The sequence below is a fragment of the Vanellus vanellus genome (genome assembly GCF_965231255.1).
Source record: "Vanellus vanellus genome assembly, chromosome: 1".
Lineage (NCBI taxonomy): Eukaryota > Metazoa > Chordata > Aves > Charadriiformes > Charadriidae > Vanellus > Vanellus vanellus.
Genome location: NC_138905.1, coordinates 160627096 through 160644862, shown reverse-complemented (window position 1 = coordinate 160644862; position 17767 = coordinate 160627096). Strand labels below are relative to the sequence as shown.

Below are 17767 nucleotides of genomic sequence, written 5' to 3'. Positions count from 1 at the left end.
GAAGGGAACTGCGGGAGAAGGACCGTGAGATCTCTTATGGAGCACAACAGAGGTGTCCTACCTCTCAGGCTTTTTAAAATCCGTCAGGATTTAAAATACATGAAAACATATAGTGCTGCCGAGGCGCTGCACCGCAGCGAAGGATGTGAGCTGACAGCAGCTTTGTATTGTGCCCGCAGAATTGGAGAGAGCGGTGAGAAAGCCTTGCTCCACATCCCATACCCAGGTGGAAAAATTTCCCCGCTGGGTGCTCTAAAGCAGCATTTTCACTCTCTTGCTAACAAAGGTATCTGAAAGGAAGATGAGAACAGAGAGTTGAAGGAGGAAGAAGGAGAATAAGCAGATGGACTATAGTAGAAACCATGACACTGGCAAAAGTAGTATTCCCATGCCCATGGAAAAAGTAATTTTCCCATGTCCTCTGTGGGCAAAGAAGGAGAAATAGAATCATAGAGTCATAGAATGGTTTAGGTTGGAAAGGACCTTAAAGATCATCAAGTTCCAACCCTCTTGCCACGGGCAGGGACACCTCCCGCTAGACCAGGTTGCTCAAAGCCCCATCCAGCCTGTCCTTGAACACCTCCAGGGATGGGGCCTCAACAACTTCTCTGGGCAACCTGTTCCAGTGCCTTACCACCCTCAAAGTGAAAAATTTCTTCCTAATGTTTAATCTAAACCTGCCCTCTTCCAGTTTAAAGCCATTACCCCTCATCCTATCACTACATGCCTTTGTAAAGAGTCTCTCTCCAGCTCTCCTGTAGGCCCCCTTTAGGTACTGGAAGGCTGCAATAAGATGTCCCCGGAGCCTTCTCTTCTCCAGGCTGAACAGCCCCAACTCTTTCAGCCTCTCCTCATAGGAGAGGTGTTTCAGCCCTCGGATCAGCTTTGCGGCCCTCATGAAGGTTAAAGAAACTCTGTAACAGGATAATATTTACATATTTGAATTAAAATACTGCCTAAAATCTAATTAGGTAACTATGCATCCAGGGGCAAGAGCAGTCCACCCAGTCATCAGCTGTGGAATGTAATAACAAACATCGTATCTTTTAACAGGGCTGTGACAGGAAATGTAGGAGCAACAGCTAATTTATGACCTTGAAAATAGGATGGGAACAGTTTGCCCAGTTATGAACAAAACAGAAAAAAAGACGACAGGAATGCAAAGGCACACTAATGTAAAATAGGCTCATAAAAATATCTGAGCAATAAAGCTTCAGCTCCATCCTTTCAGTATGAAAGCATTGGGTGTGATGAAAGATCTGGCTCCTTTTGAAGCGCAGGTACAACATAAGCACACGAAGTACCACACTCCAGACACTCCTACTTATTAGCACTAAGACAATGGTTAATGTAGAACTGCTCACAACTAATTTAAACAAATTGCATATAATCGGTTCAAATAAACTCTCCAGAAAACACTGCTCCACTCTCTCTGCTGCCTGTCTGTCTCAGAGTATTCTCAGTTCAAAAGGTTTAGGAACTCACAGAGGGTACCGTGAACACTGGGTTTAGTATCACGGAGATTTTTTGTCTCAACTGCCCTCCCAAGTCAAACAGCACTGAACTTAAAGCAAGAACTTTTACATTTTATTTCAGTAATGGACCCTTATTTCATAATTACTTGAGTGTACTGCAGTCCACTGGGCAGCACGTTACGTATTGGCCATTCCACCAGTGCTCTTTCAGAAGCTTTATAAACTCACCATTATATCTAAACTTAAAGGAATTCATATTTTCAGAGGTATTCTTTGAAAAGTACTGCTAATATCTACCAATGCCACATATTTCTAAACCAGACAGATCTTTCTGTACTGGATTAAAAAATAACTAACAAACTAACTAAATAAATCAATTATAGTACTCTGTTGGGGACATAGGATACTGTTGTTGCGCATCCCCATCAGATAGAAAACATTAGTGCTGTGTATCAGGGGCAAGAAGACCACCAGGTGACCCACTTACTAATTTGTATACTGCAATCTTTGCAGTTTGAAATTTCATTCTCTGATATTCCTTTTTTTAGAAGTTTGTTTTTTTCAAAAGGATTAGAAATTCCTGCCAACTCAGCCTTTCATTTTATATATTTGCTTCGAGGTCTTTTATTGAAGACATCCGGGGACTTCTGAAATCTGTTTGTGTAACCTCCAGTTGTTCTGATTTCCACTGTTGCCTGTACCTAATAGAACAATGAAAAAAAGAAGTACTTTGGGATTCTGAGAAAAAGCTCAATTCTCTTTAGAGGGAAAACCCAAGAAGACTGTGTCCACATGGGGGGAAATTGTTGTTCTGTCCCGACTGTTCATTTGCCGCTTGTTCTATTTGGTTTCTGTAGACCTAGATTGGTTTCATTATACATTAATGCCCTTGAATGCAAACTGGGAAAGACATGCTTCTTCTGCAAATTAGTCACTGTAAGTTAAAATAGACAAGAAGATGGAGCAGACTGAGACTGATGCTGTAAGAATTATTCAAGTAATATTAGATTAAGCATAGAACCATTTAATCTGTACAAGAAAATCATTGTCTTCCACAGAAACAGGGGCCTCTGCTTACAGAGACCAAGGAGGGGTGGATTAGCAAGAAAGGATTTGCGTATGTAAATTAGCTAGGTTTTAAAAACCCAAAGCAGTGTGCCAAGGCCAAAAAAACTCTTCTTTTCCTCTGAGGGAAAAGATCGCTTCCATCACAAGAATGGTCCCATGCTCTGTCCATGGAGAGCATGCTCCCTTTACCCTCCTGTAAAACCCTTCCGTGGAGGTCTTCGATGACTTAATCTGACAATGGAGCATTGCAGTGTAAAGCAATTAGAGAGGAACTTCCAGAAGAAGGATTAAAGCTGGTGCTTTCAGGTAGTATGCCAAAAAGAAGTACACTGTAAATGAGGAGACATCAAAAAACTTCATTTCCCCAGCCTGGGAGGGGGAATGAAGAAAAGATACTTTCACTCTTGGAAAGAATCTCAGTGCAGTTGGTCTGGCCCAAGTTGGCTTAATTGCCATGCCATGTGAAAGGTCCTGGACATGTTACATTAATGTGCTACTAATCAAAGAGAAGTTTCCAAGACACCTAATAAATTGAGAAGTATTTAAACTGAAAGTCTTTTACTCCCCTATTGCTAAAAAGACACTACAGGCTTAGATTTGACTTGATTTCCAAATTTACAGAGTGATTAGAGTAGTTTCAGAAAACCCAGCTCTTCCTAACAAGCCCACATGCTGAACACAGCCCCCCACTGTGCTTTATTTTAAGGCAACACAAAACTATGTCCCATCATCAGAGCTTTTCACAATTGGCTTTATTGTAGGTAATGAAAACATAAAAATCTCTGGTCTTGTTAAATGCAACACCTTTCTTAGTCCCAGATTAAGTAATGATACTTGAGTTTCTTCAGATTTTTAATTTGTAAAGGAACAGTTACCTTAAGGGGTTTTCAGGGAATTCATAAAAAGAGAAGAATCCACTGCTTAAATTCAACCTTTTCATATTTAGCATTAAATGCTAGAGTAAATATACCTTTTTGATCCTCAGAGAAAAGAATCAAGAGATTCCAAGTGTTATAAACTGATTTTCTCTAAAACTATTAAAAAAAAAACCAACAAACAACAAACATAAAGCAGCCAAGCAAACCCAAACTGCTTTATGATTTCTAATTTTCATTAATATAGGCAAAATACAAACAAATATACTGGAACATACTTTCCGGCTATAAGCCAGACACTTTTAATTCACAGGCCATGACCAGATTTAGCCTACCAAAATATTTAAAGGATCAATAATCGGTAAAAAATGTTTCTTTACTTGAGCTCCTCACAACTATATAGGGGGAGGGAGAGACTGGTGGTCAGGTGGGGAGAAATATATACCCTTTAAGTAAAGGAAGATCAAAAAGCACGTGTAGCAGCAACTCAGGTCGTTATCCATCTAGCTCAGCAAATAGAAGATGGGAGTACATTAAACCAACAGGTTACTCAGCTGACCGATAGCGTTGACCAGTTCCGTTGGACATGCTCACACAAACGAATGGGTGATTCCTACTAAGGTCAGTGAGGAGGAAAGAAAGTACAAGTCAGTGAAGTGGAAGAAAAAGGCTTTATTTAGAGAGAGAGAGGAAACCTCCTGTCCTTCAACTCTTCCTTACCCTGGAGCTACATCTTCTTGTCAGAGAGAGGAGAAAGGGGAAATGTGTTGCTTTCCCCAGCAAGACTGAGCCTCCCTTCCTGTCTGGTTCGCCCTCCTCAGAAACTGATTATGAATCGTTCCTTGCGGACTCAGGTCTCTGCTGCTCAGCTGCCAGACACACTCCAAAGCGGGGCACCCTGGTCTCCTTCCTCCGCCAGCTTTTCACTGGGTTAAACAAGAGCCCCTTGGAAGCCCCTGTCTAGGTGCTCTTTCCTCAAAGGATGAAGCTGGGATTCATCCCTTCTACTGAACCTCTAATACCCCCTTTGCATGGCTGGGTTGGTGCCATATGCTGTTATTAGTCCAGGTGCATTCCTACACCAAGGCTGGGGGTGTAAGTAAATCACCCTACAAGCAGAGCTTGCCCCGACTTTCCTTAGTGGAGGTGAAAGGGCTTTTCTGATCCTCTTTGGCTGTGCTTATACTGCTAAATAAAAGAAGTGTGAGACCCCTGGTCACCCACACTTGCTCCTTAACTCCCAGGCGGTTTTGGACCACTTCAGCTAGCTCTCTCCAAGCCAAATCTGCTATGGAGGGTGGTAACTGTAGGTAATGTGGACATGAGCCAGCCAGACACCATTTGGACTTGGATAATTCCCTGGCCCTTTTTAATTAAGCAATATAAATTCAGTCTTAGGTTCCTGAACAACAAGGAGGAGTTTAAGGTGGGGAAGGATATCAATGCCAAACTGAAGGTGGACAGTTCTTACTCACAATTCTTACTTGCCATTTGTTAATGAGAAGACGAGACTGGCTCTCCCTGTGAAGTTACTTTAAGATCTCCAATATAAGCTTCTTGATGCAGATTTACGGTTATCTAGTAGGTCTGAACGGCACCTAACATTCTTGGCTGATTTGACTGTGGATTGAGTAAGCTACTGTAAGAAAAAGGCAAATTAATATTGAACCTATACTATGCTCCTTCACAGTGCCTAGTGCTTGTAAGTATGCAGAAATGCCTTTGAAACCTCCTGATATAGACAAAAGCTATTTAAATGCTTCCAGCGTTGGATACTTCTATAGTTTATACCACCCAGTGCATGGTGTCTGATAAAAGATTTACAGAGCTTAAGATCCACAGAAGCACATACACTGCATTTTTAAAAGTTGTGTTGTAAATCAGTTGGGGGGGAGAATAATACCTTTCCTCTCACGAGCAGTTACTGCGGCAACTACAGTGACTGTTTCGGTTCAACTTGAGGGCCACCCTCATGAGTAGACTCCCGTGCCATCCCTCCTGCAGGTGAGCCTGCAGGTGTTAGCCCAGGCAGCTGGAGCACAGGTAGGACTCCTCATGCCCACACGGGTCCAAAACAGCAAGGGCTTGCAGACCGTCCACACAACAGCAGATGGGCAGGCAGGAGGCACCGGACACTCAGCCTAAGGTCACCCTGGCGGCCACTCCTTCAGAGCTGTGCAGTGACAGCTGGTAGGCTCATGAGAGAGTGGGAGCACCTTCATTTGTAAAAGCAAAGCAACATTTACAAGGGTATTTCACCTTTAGCGAGATAGCTATAAATGGAATAAATTGAGAGAAGCTAGACTCTCAAATGTAACTCTCTTAGATGTCCTTGGGAAAGAAACACTTCTAGAAATAGATGTTTTCCATGAAAATGTCCTTAAATTTCAGATCTATTTGCTCTTCAATTGATAAGTAGCTTAAACAATTTCTAAATTCTGCTTGCCTGTAGGACTCTCTATCACTAACCTTTCTAAATGACTACAGATTCCTTTAATCCCTTTATTATTTACTTTATAATTTCTTTTGTCATTCTGGTTTTTCATCTCCCTCTGAGAATAAGTGGGAGAGAGAGCATCCCACACTATTCATGTATCATCCACACAGCACTTGGAAAAAATCTCACCTAATGTATTAACATTGAATTCTGACTTACTTTTGTTCGAACTTCATCAAGTTCCACCCCCAAATTCTTAACCTATATGTATGACTACAAGGGCTTAGTATTTATCTTTTCCTCATCTTTCATCTTAAATCTATTAGCAGGTATTCTTTTTGGCAGCCAGTTTAGACCACAGTCACCCCAGCCACACACTGAAAGCCAAGGAAAATGGGCCTCAGCAAACATCATGAACCCTCACGTTGATGTTTCTCCTGATATTTTATCAAAAGGTTTTAACCTAGACTGCACATCTTACCGCTTGCTTCTGCTTTGGTTATAAGGTCCTAAGCTGCTCCGTCCATTATCATCCTTATGACAGCTGGCACGACTGGAATAAAATCATTCCCATGAAGCATCTAAGAGGCCATGGAACTAAGTGGCCATACAGTTAAACTACCGTGATATTCACCTGCATATCCTTAGGTTCAATTAATTTTTCTTATTGTGCTTAAAGACTTTTTTCTTAACCAAAAGCACCCTGTTTACTTAGATGTCCTGAGGAACCCCTTACATTGTGTTTTCCTCGATGGCGTATGGCAATGGTCAAAACCAACACGCGTGATGTTGAAGTGCTAAGAAAGCCAATGTCTTCTAAGATAGATACACTTTCACTGAAAACTTTCAGTGAGGAGAGAATATCTTCTGTGTCCCACAAATCACAGGACTCATTTCCACTTCGTGTCAGTAATACCCCAGATACGTCATCTCTTACAGACTGCAAAGACGAAGTGAAATGAGGAAAGGCACTAGAACACAAAATCACAATGACTCCATTCCCACTACCTTGGCGCACATTCCTCCTACCATGAGCAAACTCACTGATTTTACCCAGATATGTATTACCTAGGAAACTACAACAGCTTTTTTTTTTTCTCTTACACTTTTACAACTCATGAACATTATCAGCATTTAAGCTCTAAAACAAAATAAGGCCTCCTTCAAAAAAATGTGGGTCTTCAATACAAACACTACATAATGACGTTATTTGCTTTAAAACAATCCCATACTGCCTTTAGGTGCCCTATTCCATGGAAGAAGAGTCCATGCTACGAGTTTCAAAGATAAACATGTCTTTGAGACATGTTTCAAAACTTTGTGCAGGTAGGCAGAGCTTAGCACTTCAGAACACAGGGAGTAATAACACATACAGTCACTGGTTTTGCCACAACCATCCCTGGTCAGCAGGAACCCTACAGCACGTTGCACTGAAGCAGCGTAATGCTCTCATACACAAATGTCTCAAAACTAGACTATCAAAAGTGAACTCAATCAGAGGCGAACAAGGCAAGTCAAAGGTGAGCAAGATCCAGACACCAAGCTTGCTCTGTCTGTAGCCTGCAGAAGGAATGGACATATTGTGGCATGCCCTGCAGCCATACAGGTTTTGCAATTCTCTGTGAGCTTTTCAGCAGGGTGCCACAGCCACAAGCTTCAAGGAGGCACATAGCATCCATGTCAGGTGGCAAAGCCAGGACCTGGAACCAATTCCCTACCAGGTCAAGTAAGAATTTCTCAGCAATATTATCCAGAAAACTTCCTTGGAAGTTGAGGATTCTTGCTTTAACAGCAGAATCCAACATAAAGCATTTTATCCTCAAGCAAGTAATATCCTCAAACGGTATCCTCAAAACAAATGAAAGGGATAACGTTTGTTCTTAGGTCTTCTGAAACCTCTTGCTGATTTTACTGTCTCTTCCTAATCAATCACTGTTGCTTTACTGCCTCTACATTTATGTACTTCTGCTACTGTTCTGCTACTATAAATTAGCAGAAAGTGGGAAACCCATCATTCATACAGCTCATGCCCAATAAAACAAAGAATAGTCCATCAGCCTACCCTTCCATCCATCATAAATATCTATTACATCAGTAATAACCTGTACAGTCATTCTGCTCATTGCCGCTAGCTAATTATTCAGAGTGGTGGAGAGAGCTTAGAAGTAACTTAAAGAAATATAATTAAGGGCTAATTTTCCTCAGAGACCCTAACCCAAAGTAAAAAGGTGAGATGCCTGCACAAGCAGCAGCTGAAAGAACCGAAAGAGATGTGAGAGGCTATAATGGAGGCAACAGAGTTTGGGATAGGTCAAGGTTGTATTCACAAAGATAAACCAGGTCTGAGTAAAGCCAGGAGACCCACAAATGTCAGTACTGAAAGTCTGTACATCCCTGTTTTTTGAGGCAGAAAGTCTCCTTCGCATGGGGACAAACATAAAAAAAACATTTATACCGGCAAGGGGCTAGAAGGAAATCTCAGGGGGGGCACAAGGCTTTACAAATTTTAATCCATCTGTTAATGCCATTTAAAAACATGGATTTCAGGGAAAGCTGAAAGAGTCCACGCCACAAAATTGCACGTGGGTTTTAGACAACCTGAAGTTAATTCACATCTGAGATCTTGGGTTGATCTCCTAGTGGGATAATCTGCCTAAATCACGTTGAGGTTCAGTTTCTCAGAGACTATTAGCTGTCTGGGTATTGACTTGCAATTTCTAGTTGCAAGAAAATCAGAACTGTAAAAGGCTTTTTTATATCATGAGCTCTATGAATTAATAAGGACTACTATTAATTTAACCTTTATTAAGATATTCCTGATAGGATATTCTATTTTATAAGATACTGCTATACTAATGATTTAACTCTTTTTCTTTGAGCATTTCCCCACTGTACAATTTTTCCACATCTTTTTCTCTGTTTTCCACTATGTTTTGTGCTGGTAGTTCCTGTTCATCTCACTCAATGTCAGTAAATGTACCTATATTAGCAACGAGTGACACGTGTAGAAACTACTGGGCAATACTGATGCTCCATAATGCGCTTCTCTAATGAGAAGCAGGAACTGGGAACTGTTTAATCCGGATGTTTGGTTTAAATGTAGCAGGACATGCTTAGAAATACATTTACTGAAAGAATAACAAGTCTGGCAAACTTGCCTTCTTTAAATTAACATCTTCGGCTCAAACCTCATTAAAGGGCAATGAAATTCTTGTATATTTCCTTTTCTAGCATTGGTGAGAACCAAGAGATTTGTATGCAAACAGAAGTCTTCACTTTTATATGCAAGCTCTCTCTCCTGTTCAAACCGTTCGACACTGGTATAAAATTACAGTTTTCGGTCACACTAGAGCTTAATTCCTTAAAAGCTTGTTCAAGGGAGCAATATCCCTCTTCTTCCCTCAAGAGAAAGGACTTTGTGAAAACATGCCCTTTGCAGGAGATACTTCTTTATCCCATAGGCCTAGAAAATCCATAGGAATGAACTCCTTGTAGCCGGACGAAAGCAGAGCATGCAAAGGGATGTGTCAGCTGATGCCTCATCTTTGTCCTCCAAAGCCAGAGCCATCCTACATCCTCAGCAAAGGCGAGTTACACTGCACAGGAACTGAGATGGCAGTAATGCCCAGGGTTTCCTGGCAGTTCAAGGAAAGAGAAGGCACCGTGAAGGAAGTGCTCTTCACCTTATAGATGAGATAATCACCCCTGAGAATCTCCCCGCAATCGGTAATCACAAACACGGAGCAGGAAGAGCAGCGTCAGCCTCTGTTTTTCAACGGGAGAAGAACCACGGAGGACCCACTGAAAACACAAACCCCTCCTCACCCTTTCCACACAGCGTGTGGTTACGTGCAGCTCGCCGCCACGCAAAGCTTTTGATGCCCAAAATAGACGTGCTGTTTGACAAGTTAAGGTGTACAGCTCCTTCAGAAGCTACTACATGCAGTGGCCTGAATAAAAGCTCTAAGGCAGCCTAGTGACAGATGAAAACTGAGAGGATAGATTAGGGGAAGGATCAAATCTAGATTTGCCTCATGTCTCATGTTTTTCCGACACCACCTAACGCCCAGAGCTGGAGACAAGACATGCTCAAGAGCTGAGGGGCGGGTCCCGCACAAACTGTATCCTCGCGATGTTCTTATCTTTCCAAATGACAAAGCTGCACAAAAAAAGCGTGGATGACATGATGAATTTCCAGAGAACAGCACAGTCTATTCCCCCGTCAGCTCAGTGAAATACAGACCTTTCTGGAATCTCCTTAAAACAAATTTTTCGTTGAGGATTACAGCTTGTTTATATCACTGCCCGAGAGCAAAAGCCGAAACAATTTCAATGGAATTAAAATATTTAACCTTGGTTTGATTCTACTGTCTGATGGGACCAGGTTAATTTTAGGGCCACAAAATGATTAAGCCAAGTCATTTTTAAGACGCTGCCTTCCGCGTGCAAACGGTAAACTTGTTCAGTGCAATTCCTCATGCTGTTCCCAGTTAAAAGTAAAATAAGCAGGTGTCAGAGTGAAAACACAAAATACGGACATTAAAATTACACTGTCAATTTCTGCCAGCAACTGAGTGTCATTTATTGTCATTTGACCCGCACAACCTTCCAATATTAACTCTGAAATTAAAATGTTGCTTATGTTCAACACAGCATGTTACCTAAACTACTGCATTGAATTTTACTGCAGAAGGTGTTATTATTCTGACTTGTGCATTGAATTTTTCCACTGATATTATTATTCTGACCTCTCAGTGCTGTCTCATCAGCAACTATTTACTCTCCTTGCTACTATTTAATGGGAGTGCTTCTAACAGAGTGTGCTACAGACACACCAACCCAGTGTTCCATTTGTCCACTAAAAGCCTTTCACTTAATGATTTTTGAGGTTTTGCCCCCAAAAAGATTTTCTTCAAAGTCAGCATGCTCCTGATTTGAATAACAACTTTATTAGCTATTCACACGCTATTTACCTTTGCTGCAGGCTATATCAAAAAGAATACATCACTTACATACATTTTGCTCGCTGTGAGTTCAGTCCATCATGGTGCCAAACACCGTAAGTTCCCTTTGCAATTACAATTTTCACTACTTCTGAGTGGCTCAGAACCTCTAAAGACCCACTTTGAGAACACGATAAGTAATTTTTTTTTTAATAGCCAATCTGAAGATGAATATACTCCTTTGAGCACTTTACCACGTGGTCTCCAATAAAAAGATTTTCTTCCCAGTTGCTTCGTTTGTTCCGACAGTAGAAACACACTCTGTGCAAGAACCGGGATCTTTCTAAACTTAACATGGCCCCAGTCCTGCAAAGTTTATTTCCAGGTACACTGTTTTTCTACTGCATACACTCTTTTTGTACAACGGCAAGTAGCTCTCAGGTACATTAATTGTACATCAAGCCTTGTGCTACACCACAGCAATTTTTTTTTTCACAACAGAGACTGCAAAATTTTAAGATCACTTAATGGTTTGTTACTGAGGAAGTCGCTCAGTAAACTAGCAATTTGTCTTTGAAAAGCTATCATCCGCTGCAACGCGAAAAGCAAACCAAACGACCAACAGCACACTTGTGCAATGTTCAGACATTGTCTGCAACTTTTAACAAGCAGGAAAACAAGGCCCAGGGAAGTAACAGTGTGTCCAAAATCACAAAAGCCGTCCGCAACAGAATTCGGTATAGAAACAAATCATCGCTCCCGAAGTAACAAGAACATCCTAGACCGAGTGGAACCTGCTCCAGCACGTGCTCACAGGCACGGTGCTCACAGGCACGTTTGGCAAACGTCTGTAAACATTCAGCAGAGTTTAATGTGCACATGAGAACTTCATTTGTCCAACCACATTCTAGACTCACAGCGTTTCATCCTACATGTTGAGTGATCACGCAAAAAACCTCAGTAGTGAACCCACCAACTACAAAATACCACCCCAGAGTCCGTATAATGCCCTGCTTCCTATTTCTCTAGTTTTATGAAGTCCTCTTGAAAAACCGGTTTCCAGTTTCAAACAACTCACTCCTCTCCAGATTCTATTTTTACAGGCATTTACCAGAACAGAAAATCTTGACAAATGGACAAATTCTGAATGTCTAAATCACTCCTTATCTAAATTTGAAGTCAATTGGAATTACAGCTCAAAATTAATATACTTAACATAATCGAAGCAGGTAAGTAGAATAAACATCAAACTCAAACGAAAACTGCATACACATAAATATTTAAACCAATGATATCTGTAAATACATTTTTCATATTTTCCCTAAGCCTAAGTCATCCTTTGTATATTTGAATTAATTTGTAAATGGCCTGTCATTAGCAGACATTGAACGAGGTGCAAGCATTTTAACACAGTAGGGAGATGCATGAGCCAGCATAAATTTCACCCTTTAACAAGTAGAATATACAATTTAATTTGATCAAGAATAATTAAATTTGTATAAATTCAGGAAATGTATTCCACAGAGGACAAAACTTCAGTAGGTGAGATACATGTAAATAGGCAATTTTACATCTGAGCAAGAGAAACACACCGCAGATCGATTGATGGTATAGGAATTACAGTATTTCCTCAGTCAGAGCTGCTTTTCAGACCTATGTGAAAGAAACTTCAAGGACCCGATCCCACAGCTCTTGCTGAGGCAAAATACCCTTTGTCTTTTGGTGGGAGCTTTGTTTTCTATGAGTAAGAAAGGCAGCAGGGGGCCCAAATTTACTTAAGAATTCAGATAGACACACACTGTATATTTTATGGGCAGGAACCAAGCTTCCACTCCAAACAGATCCTCACACGGCTGTGCTTAGAAACTTTTTCAAAATTATAAGCGACCATGAAAGAACAGTCTATTTTACAGAGAAGGAGTTTAAGGGACTACACAGAGATCCCAGTTCAGCCACAGCCTGCATTTGAGATGCTCTTCTTGTTAAAGAAGTTCTGTGCTTGAGATTGATATGGGATTGATACTAACAAAACCCAAATTCCTCTATCAGCAACACATTTACAGTAATGCCAATTTCCATCTACTCTCCCGTCAGCACCCCTGACTGAGTTGGAGAGACACCTCTCCTTGGAGGTAAATGGAGAGGAAACCTGATCCATCCTCTGTCTGCTGGGCTGCCACCGGGAGTGAAATGTGATAGCAGTTCCTGCCACGGGGGCACCTAGTTCTCCAGCCAACTCACTCATCTCCCACGGGCGCCCCAACAGCTGTCATCTATTCACTTGTTGTATTTGCTTCAAAAAACAGCCAGAGATACTCTCCTTCCCCATTTCTCCTCAAGCCCCAAATCCTCCCCACGACTTAGCCATGCCCTAACTGAACGTACCCAGTTTAGAGCCTTGGGGGGAACCCACCAGGATGGCATCCTAACATTACAAGCCCTGGCTCAGTCCTTATGGTTTCAAGCAATTTTTAACTCTTTGTGAGAAAAAGGCCTCTTTTGTCTCACACTTTGTGAAATCCTCTCCATGTGTATGACAAGCTGGAAGGGCACAGTTAGATGGGAATAATTAGAAAAGCAAGTGAGAACCAGGGAACCTAACACATTGCAAATATTTTCATGCTGGACAGGATGCTGCAGATATGTGGGGCTTCGTTACTTTCTGTATTATTAAACTCAGGAAAAGTTAAAAAAAAAAATCAGTCAGTGCAAGCAAACCCGCATCTATTGATTCTCAAAGTTTTTCCCCTTATGAAGAAAGATGTAAATAATTGTAGCAATCAAAGGCACCTACTCTTTCCAGGATCTCAAATTTTAAAACAAATTTAGTCATAACGAAGCTATGACCAACTAGAAACCAAATCCTCCTGACACAACCCTGCCAGAGACTGGCACACACCCCACCGGACACCCCGTCCCTCACTGTTATGGTCTCCCCTCGCTCCAGAGCTCTGCTTGGTGCCAGTATACCGGTGGGGCCGCTTGAGTCCTTGGGGGAGGCAGGGGAGCCCCGGGAGGAGGGCATGGCACGGAGGGGAGGGCTGTGGCCAGCGGTGCAGAGGAAACGCAAAGCAGAGAACATGTGGAAATGAGCCACCCAGTCCCGTTTCTGGGGGAAAAAAAAAAAAAAAAAGAAAAAAAGACCGGCTTTTGAAAGGAGAAAAAAAAAAAAAGTGCGTCAGGCCGAAAATAGCTAAATAAACTGAAATTACAGCCCGCGGTAGCTGCCTAACCTGCTTGATTTTCCGCACGGTTGGATCAGCAGCAGCTGCTCTCTCGTGTGGTGCCTTTTGAGACCGAAGAGCCCTGTCGCTCCTGAAAAGTTTGGCGGGCAAAGGGGGACCGGGGGAGGGAGGGGGGCGGGAATGTAGCGGAGCCCCCTGCCGCAGCGGGGCCGGGAGCTGCCCGCAGAGGGGGAGATCCCCACGATCCGGTGCTCCGGGACACCGGGGCACCGGGCGAGACAGGGTATGAGCCTCCCCGGGCAGTTAGCCCGCAGTTTAGCGGGAACGGGATGCCAGTACGGGGCATGAGGCTCGGCTGGGCTCGGCGTCCCGGTTCCTCCGCCGGGATCACGTCGGACCGGAGCAGAGAGGCGCAAACGGCGCGGGACGGAGAGGGAAACCGCGGACGTGGCCGGCGGGGAGGCAACCCCCAGCCCCCCACCTCTGCCCCCAGCTCTCCCACCGCCCTGTGCCCCCCCTGGCACCTGCGGCAGCGGGGGGGCAGAGACGCCCGGCCAGGACCCCCACCCCCCCGGGTTTCTGACCCCCCACAAGTCCGCCCTTCTTGCTCAGACCGCCCCCCCCCCCAAGACCCCCCTTAGGCCGGCTCAGCCCTCCCCAGGCAGAGTGGCAGTGCGCAGTGCCACTCCTGCCACCAAAATCCACTTGTCCCGTGCGGAGGGGGGAAGTGCGGCAAAGTCCCTGGGGAGGGGGAAAGGTGTGCTGCGGTCCCCTGGCACCCCAAGGGACACGTCTCGGCTTCGAGGGCCGCCTCCGTACCAGCCTCCCCTCCGCAAGGGAAGGACACGGGTCTTTGGGGGGGTGGATGTTATTATATCCCCCCCGCCCAATATACAAAGTGAAAGGTCTAGAACCCCCCCCCGTTCCCCCCCCAGCCTTTCCTCCGGAGCATCGCCGCTCGCCCAGAGCCCCACGGCTCTAGAGCCGGTCCCCCCACCCCCTCCCCGGCGGGTGGCCGGTGGTGGCCGCGGGCAGGGAGGGCAGAGCAGCGGGCAGGGCGGGCAGAATCTCGCCGCGGCTCTGCTCTCCCCCTGTGGCCACGGCCCGGGCTGGGGGAGAGAGGGCGTCCCCAGGGGCTGCGGGAAGGTGGCCGACTGCCCCCGGGGGGGGGGGCACATACACGGCTTGGAAGTTGCCCCCGGCCGGGGTATGCGGCTCGCTGCAGTGCCGAGGGGCGAGTGTAAAGCAAAGGGCGCTTTGCGGGAGGCTGAGCGCAGCCTCCGGAGGGGCATTTCGGCCTTTTTGGTATGCTGAGAAGTGGTTGCTGTTTGCTGCAGCGGCAGTAAGGAACGGGGCGAGACGAGCCGGCAAAGGGGAGCGAGATGCTGGGGGGGAGGAGGGGAGAGACAAAAATTCTGCCGAGGTGCCCACCTCAACTCTCTGCACCGGCCCTGAGCTGGGCAAAGCAGGAGTCGGCACCCGAGCTGCCGGGGGGGGGGGGGAGGGGGGGAGAGGGGGAAGAGGGGTGCGGGCTGCCAGGGCCGCTGCTTGTTGATGTTGGGGTGTCAGAGAGGCAACGAGAGCCTATGATCTACTACACTGCAGTGCCGGCGTCAGGAGCCTTTCTGCTCGGGAGCTGCCACTGCAGGGCAACCGGCACACACACGCCGGCGCGCACACAGAGCATCCATCCCTCCCCTCGCAGCCCGGGCTCCGGCCGCTCTCGCCTCCCCGGGCACGCAAGTGCTTGCAGACAACCTGCCGGCCGGGGGGGCGGCAATGGAGCACGGCGGCGGAGGCGGGGAGGGGGGGGGACGACCAGAGCCCGGTGTGAGGAGGGGGCGGGGAGGGCCGGTATTTCCCCTGAAAAGCTCCCGGCTCTCCCCGCCCGCCGAGCATCCCTTGCTCGCCCACCTTGCTCGCCCAGTAGCCGCCGGCTCGGCCGCACGGCCGCTCCGGCGAGCGAGAAGGATGTAACAGCAGTAGCCTGACCCCCCCACACACACACCACCACCGCCACCCCCGGGACCGGGTGGCCCAGAGCACCTGCATTTGCATTTCTTATGTAATGTGCTGCAAGTTTCCCCCCTCGGAGCCGGGCGGAACCGAAGCGCAGGGTGCTGGCGGCTGCCAGGCAGACATGGAGACGCAGGCAGAGGCACCGCCGTGTGCCGGCAGAGGGGTCATCCCGGCAGGGAGAGAGGCGGAGGACACGCAGCCACCCCCGGCGGTGCTGCTACTGCCGCTGCCGCTCGGCATAGCCGGCTGAGGTGCCGTCTGGGCACAAGCCCCATAAAAGTGTCCACCTCCTTTTCCTCACCACCACCGCCACCACACACTCCCCCCTCCACCTTCCCGGCCTAGAGTCCCGGGGGGGGGAGGGGGGGAGGTCGGAGAGTGATAAGGGGGACCCCCCCAGGACGGGGGCGGGGGGGGGGGGTCGGGCTTGACTTCAGAAAGCCGACCGAGGCGGGGGGGTGGGGGGATGGGTGTGAGGGGGTGTGTGTGTCGGGGGGACGACACGTATTGCAAGCTAATCAGAAAGTGCTGTGCAGGACCTGAGTGAGCCCTGGCACACTCGCCCACCGCAGGCAGGGCCGGCTCGCACCGGCACGGGAGACCCGGGTTCCTCTTCCCAAAACTGACTGGGGGTGTGCACGGGGGGGGGGGGTTGCATCGGGGACTGGGGGGGGGCTCTACTGGCTTCCCCTCTAAAGGGGTAGCGATATAAAAGTTTCCTCCTTGGAAATAGCACATAGAAACTAGGAGATGCAGACTGGGCTCGGGTCGCCTTTGACATTTTTTTTTTTCTTTTCTGTGGTGACAGTGGCTGAAGCTAATGCAAACCGCTCCTTGCTTATTCATACACGTATGCACATGCATGTCCGTGCTGGCCTCGTTACATTTCCCCCTTCTCCCCTCAGCAGGATTGCAGATCTACCTCGGCGAGCAACAGACAGGGTAGCATAAAAGAAAAACAACGCAGTGCAATGGATTGCTTACCAGTTTGGTTCTTGTTTTTCTTAAGACTCTTGCCACAAAGACACTGCAGCATATGCGATCCTTTGCTGAAAATGTTCCAAAGAAACCACATTGATTTGGGCGAAAAGCAATCCAGCAGCTTATACACCCTGAGAAAGAAGAGATCCTTGTGGTTGCATAATAATAAATTGAGACCAGTTCTCCTGAAGAGGGGCACCAGTTTTATCATAGAAAAAATGATTATATTCCGATCTTCTCCCAGTTTTTTTTCCTCACGTGGTGTATTTCTTTGAGACTTTTCAACGGATGCTTTTTTTTCAGCCAGGCTGAACGGTTATTCCCCCTAGATCAACATTGGATTATAACCAAAAGCGCGGAGAGAAGAGAAGAAGAAATCCCTTTTTTTTTTTCAGCATGAAGCCCAACGAAAAGTAAGGTAGTGAAATCCCAGCCGAGGCCAAAACCTCATCAGAGACACCGGCAAGACGCGGCAGAGAGATCCCCAGAGAGAAAACCATAGCCTGGTACACTTGACTGCTTAGGAGGATGGGTGGATCTGCAGAACAAAAGCCACGGCAGGATCCATCCTACTGAACGACTGCCATTGTGCAGCCCCCGCGGCGGCACAGCGCACCACCGGCACTCGCCGAAGCCCGGCTGAGCCGCAGACACCGCTGCTGCCGGCCGCGGGCGCCGACCCCGCCCGCAGCCCCCGACGATGCCCCGCAGTCCCCAACGCCGCCGCCGCCGCCGCCCCGCGACGCCGCCCGCCCTCGCCCGCTCGGGCCGCTCTCGCCTGTCG

At 46.4% G+C, this 17767-nt stretch overlaps 1 protein-coding gene across 2 annotated transcripts in view; it reads right to left on the bottom strand.

Moving 5' to 3' along the window:
* FGF14 (fibroblast growth factor 14) overlaps nt 1–17194 on the bottom strand; it is a gene marked incomplete at both ends in the record, with an annotated part of 429146 nt that extends 411952 nt beyond the window's left edge. For both annotated transcript variants that reach the window (XM_082498701.1, XM_082498703.1), the window contains one exon: nt 16987–17194. In XM_082498701.1, the coding sequence (XP_082354827.1) occupies nt 16987–17194 (208 nt within the window). The remainder of the gene's footprint in view (nt 1–16986) is intronic.
* Nucleotides 17195–17767: the final 573 nt, after the last annotated feature.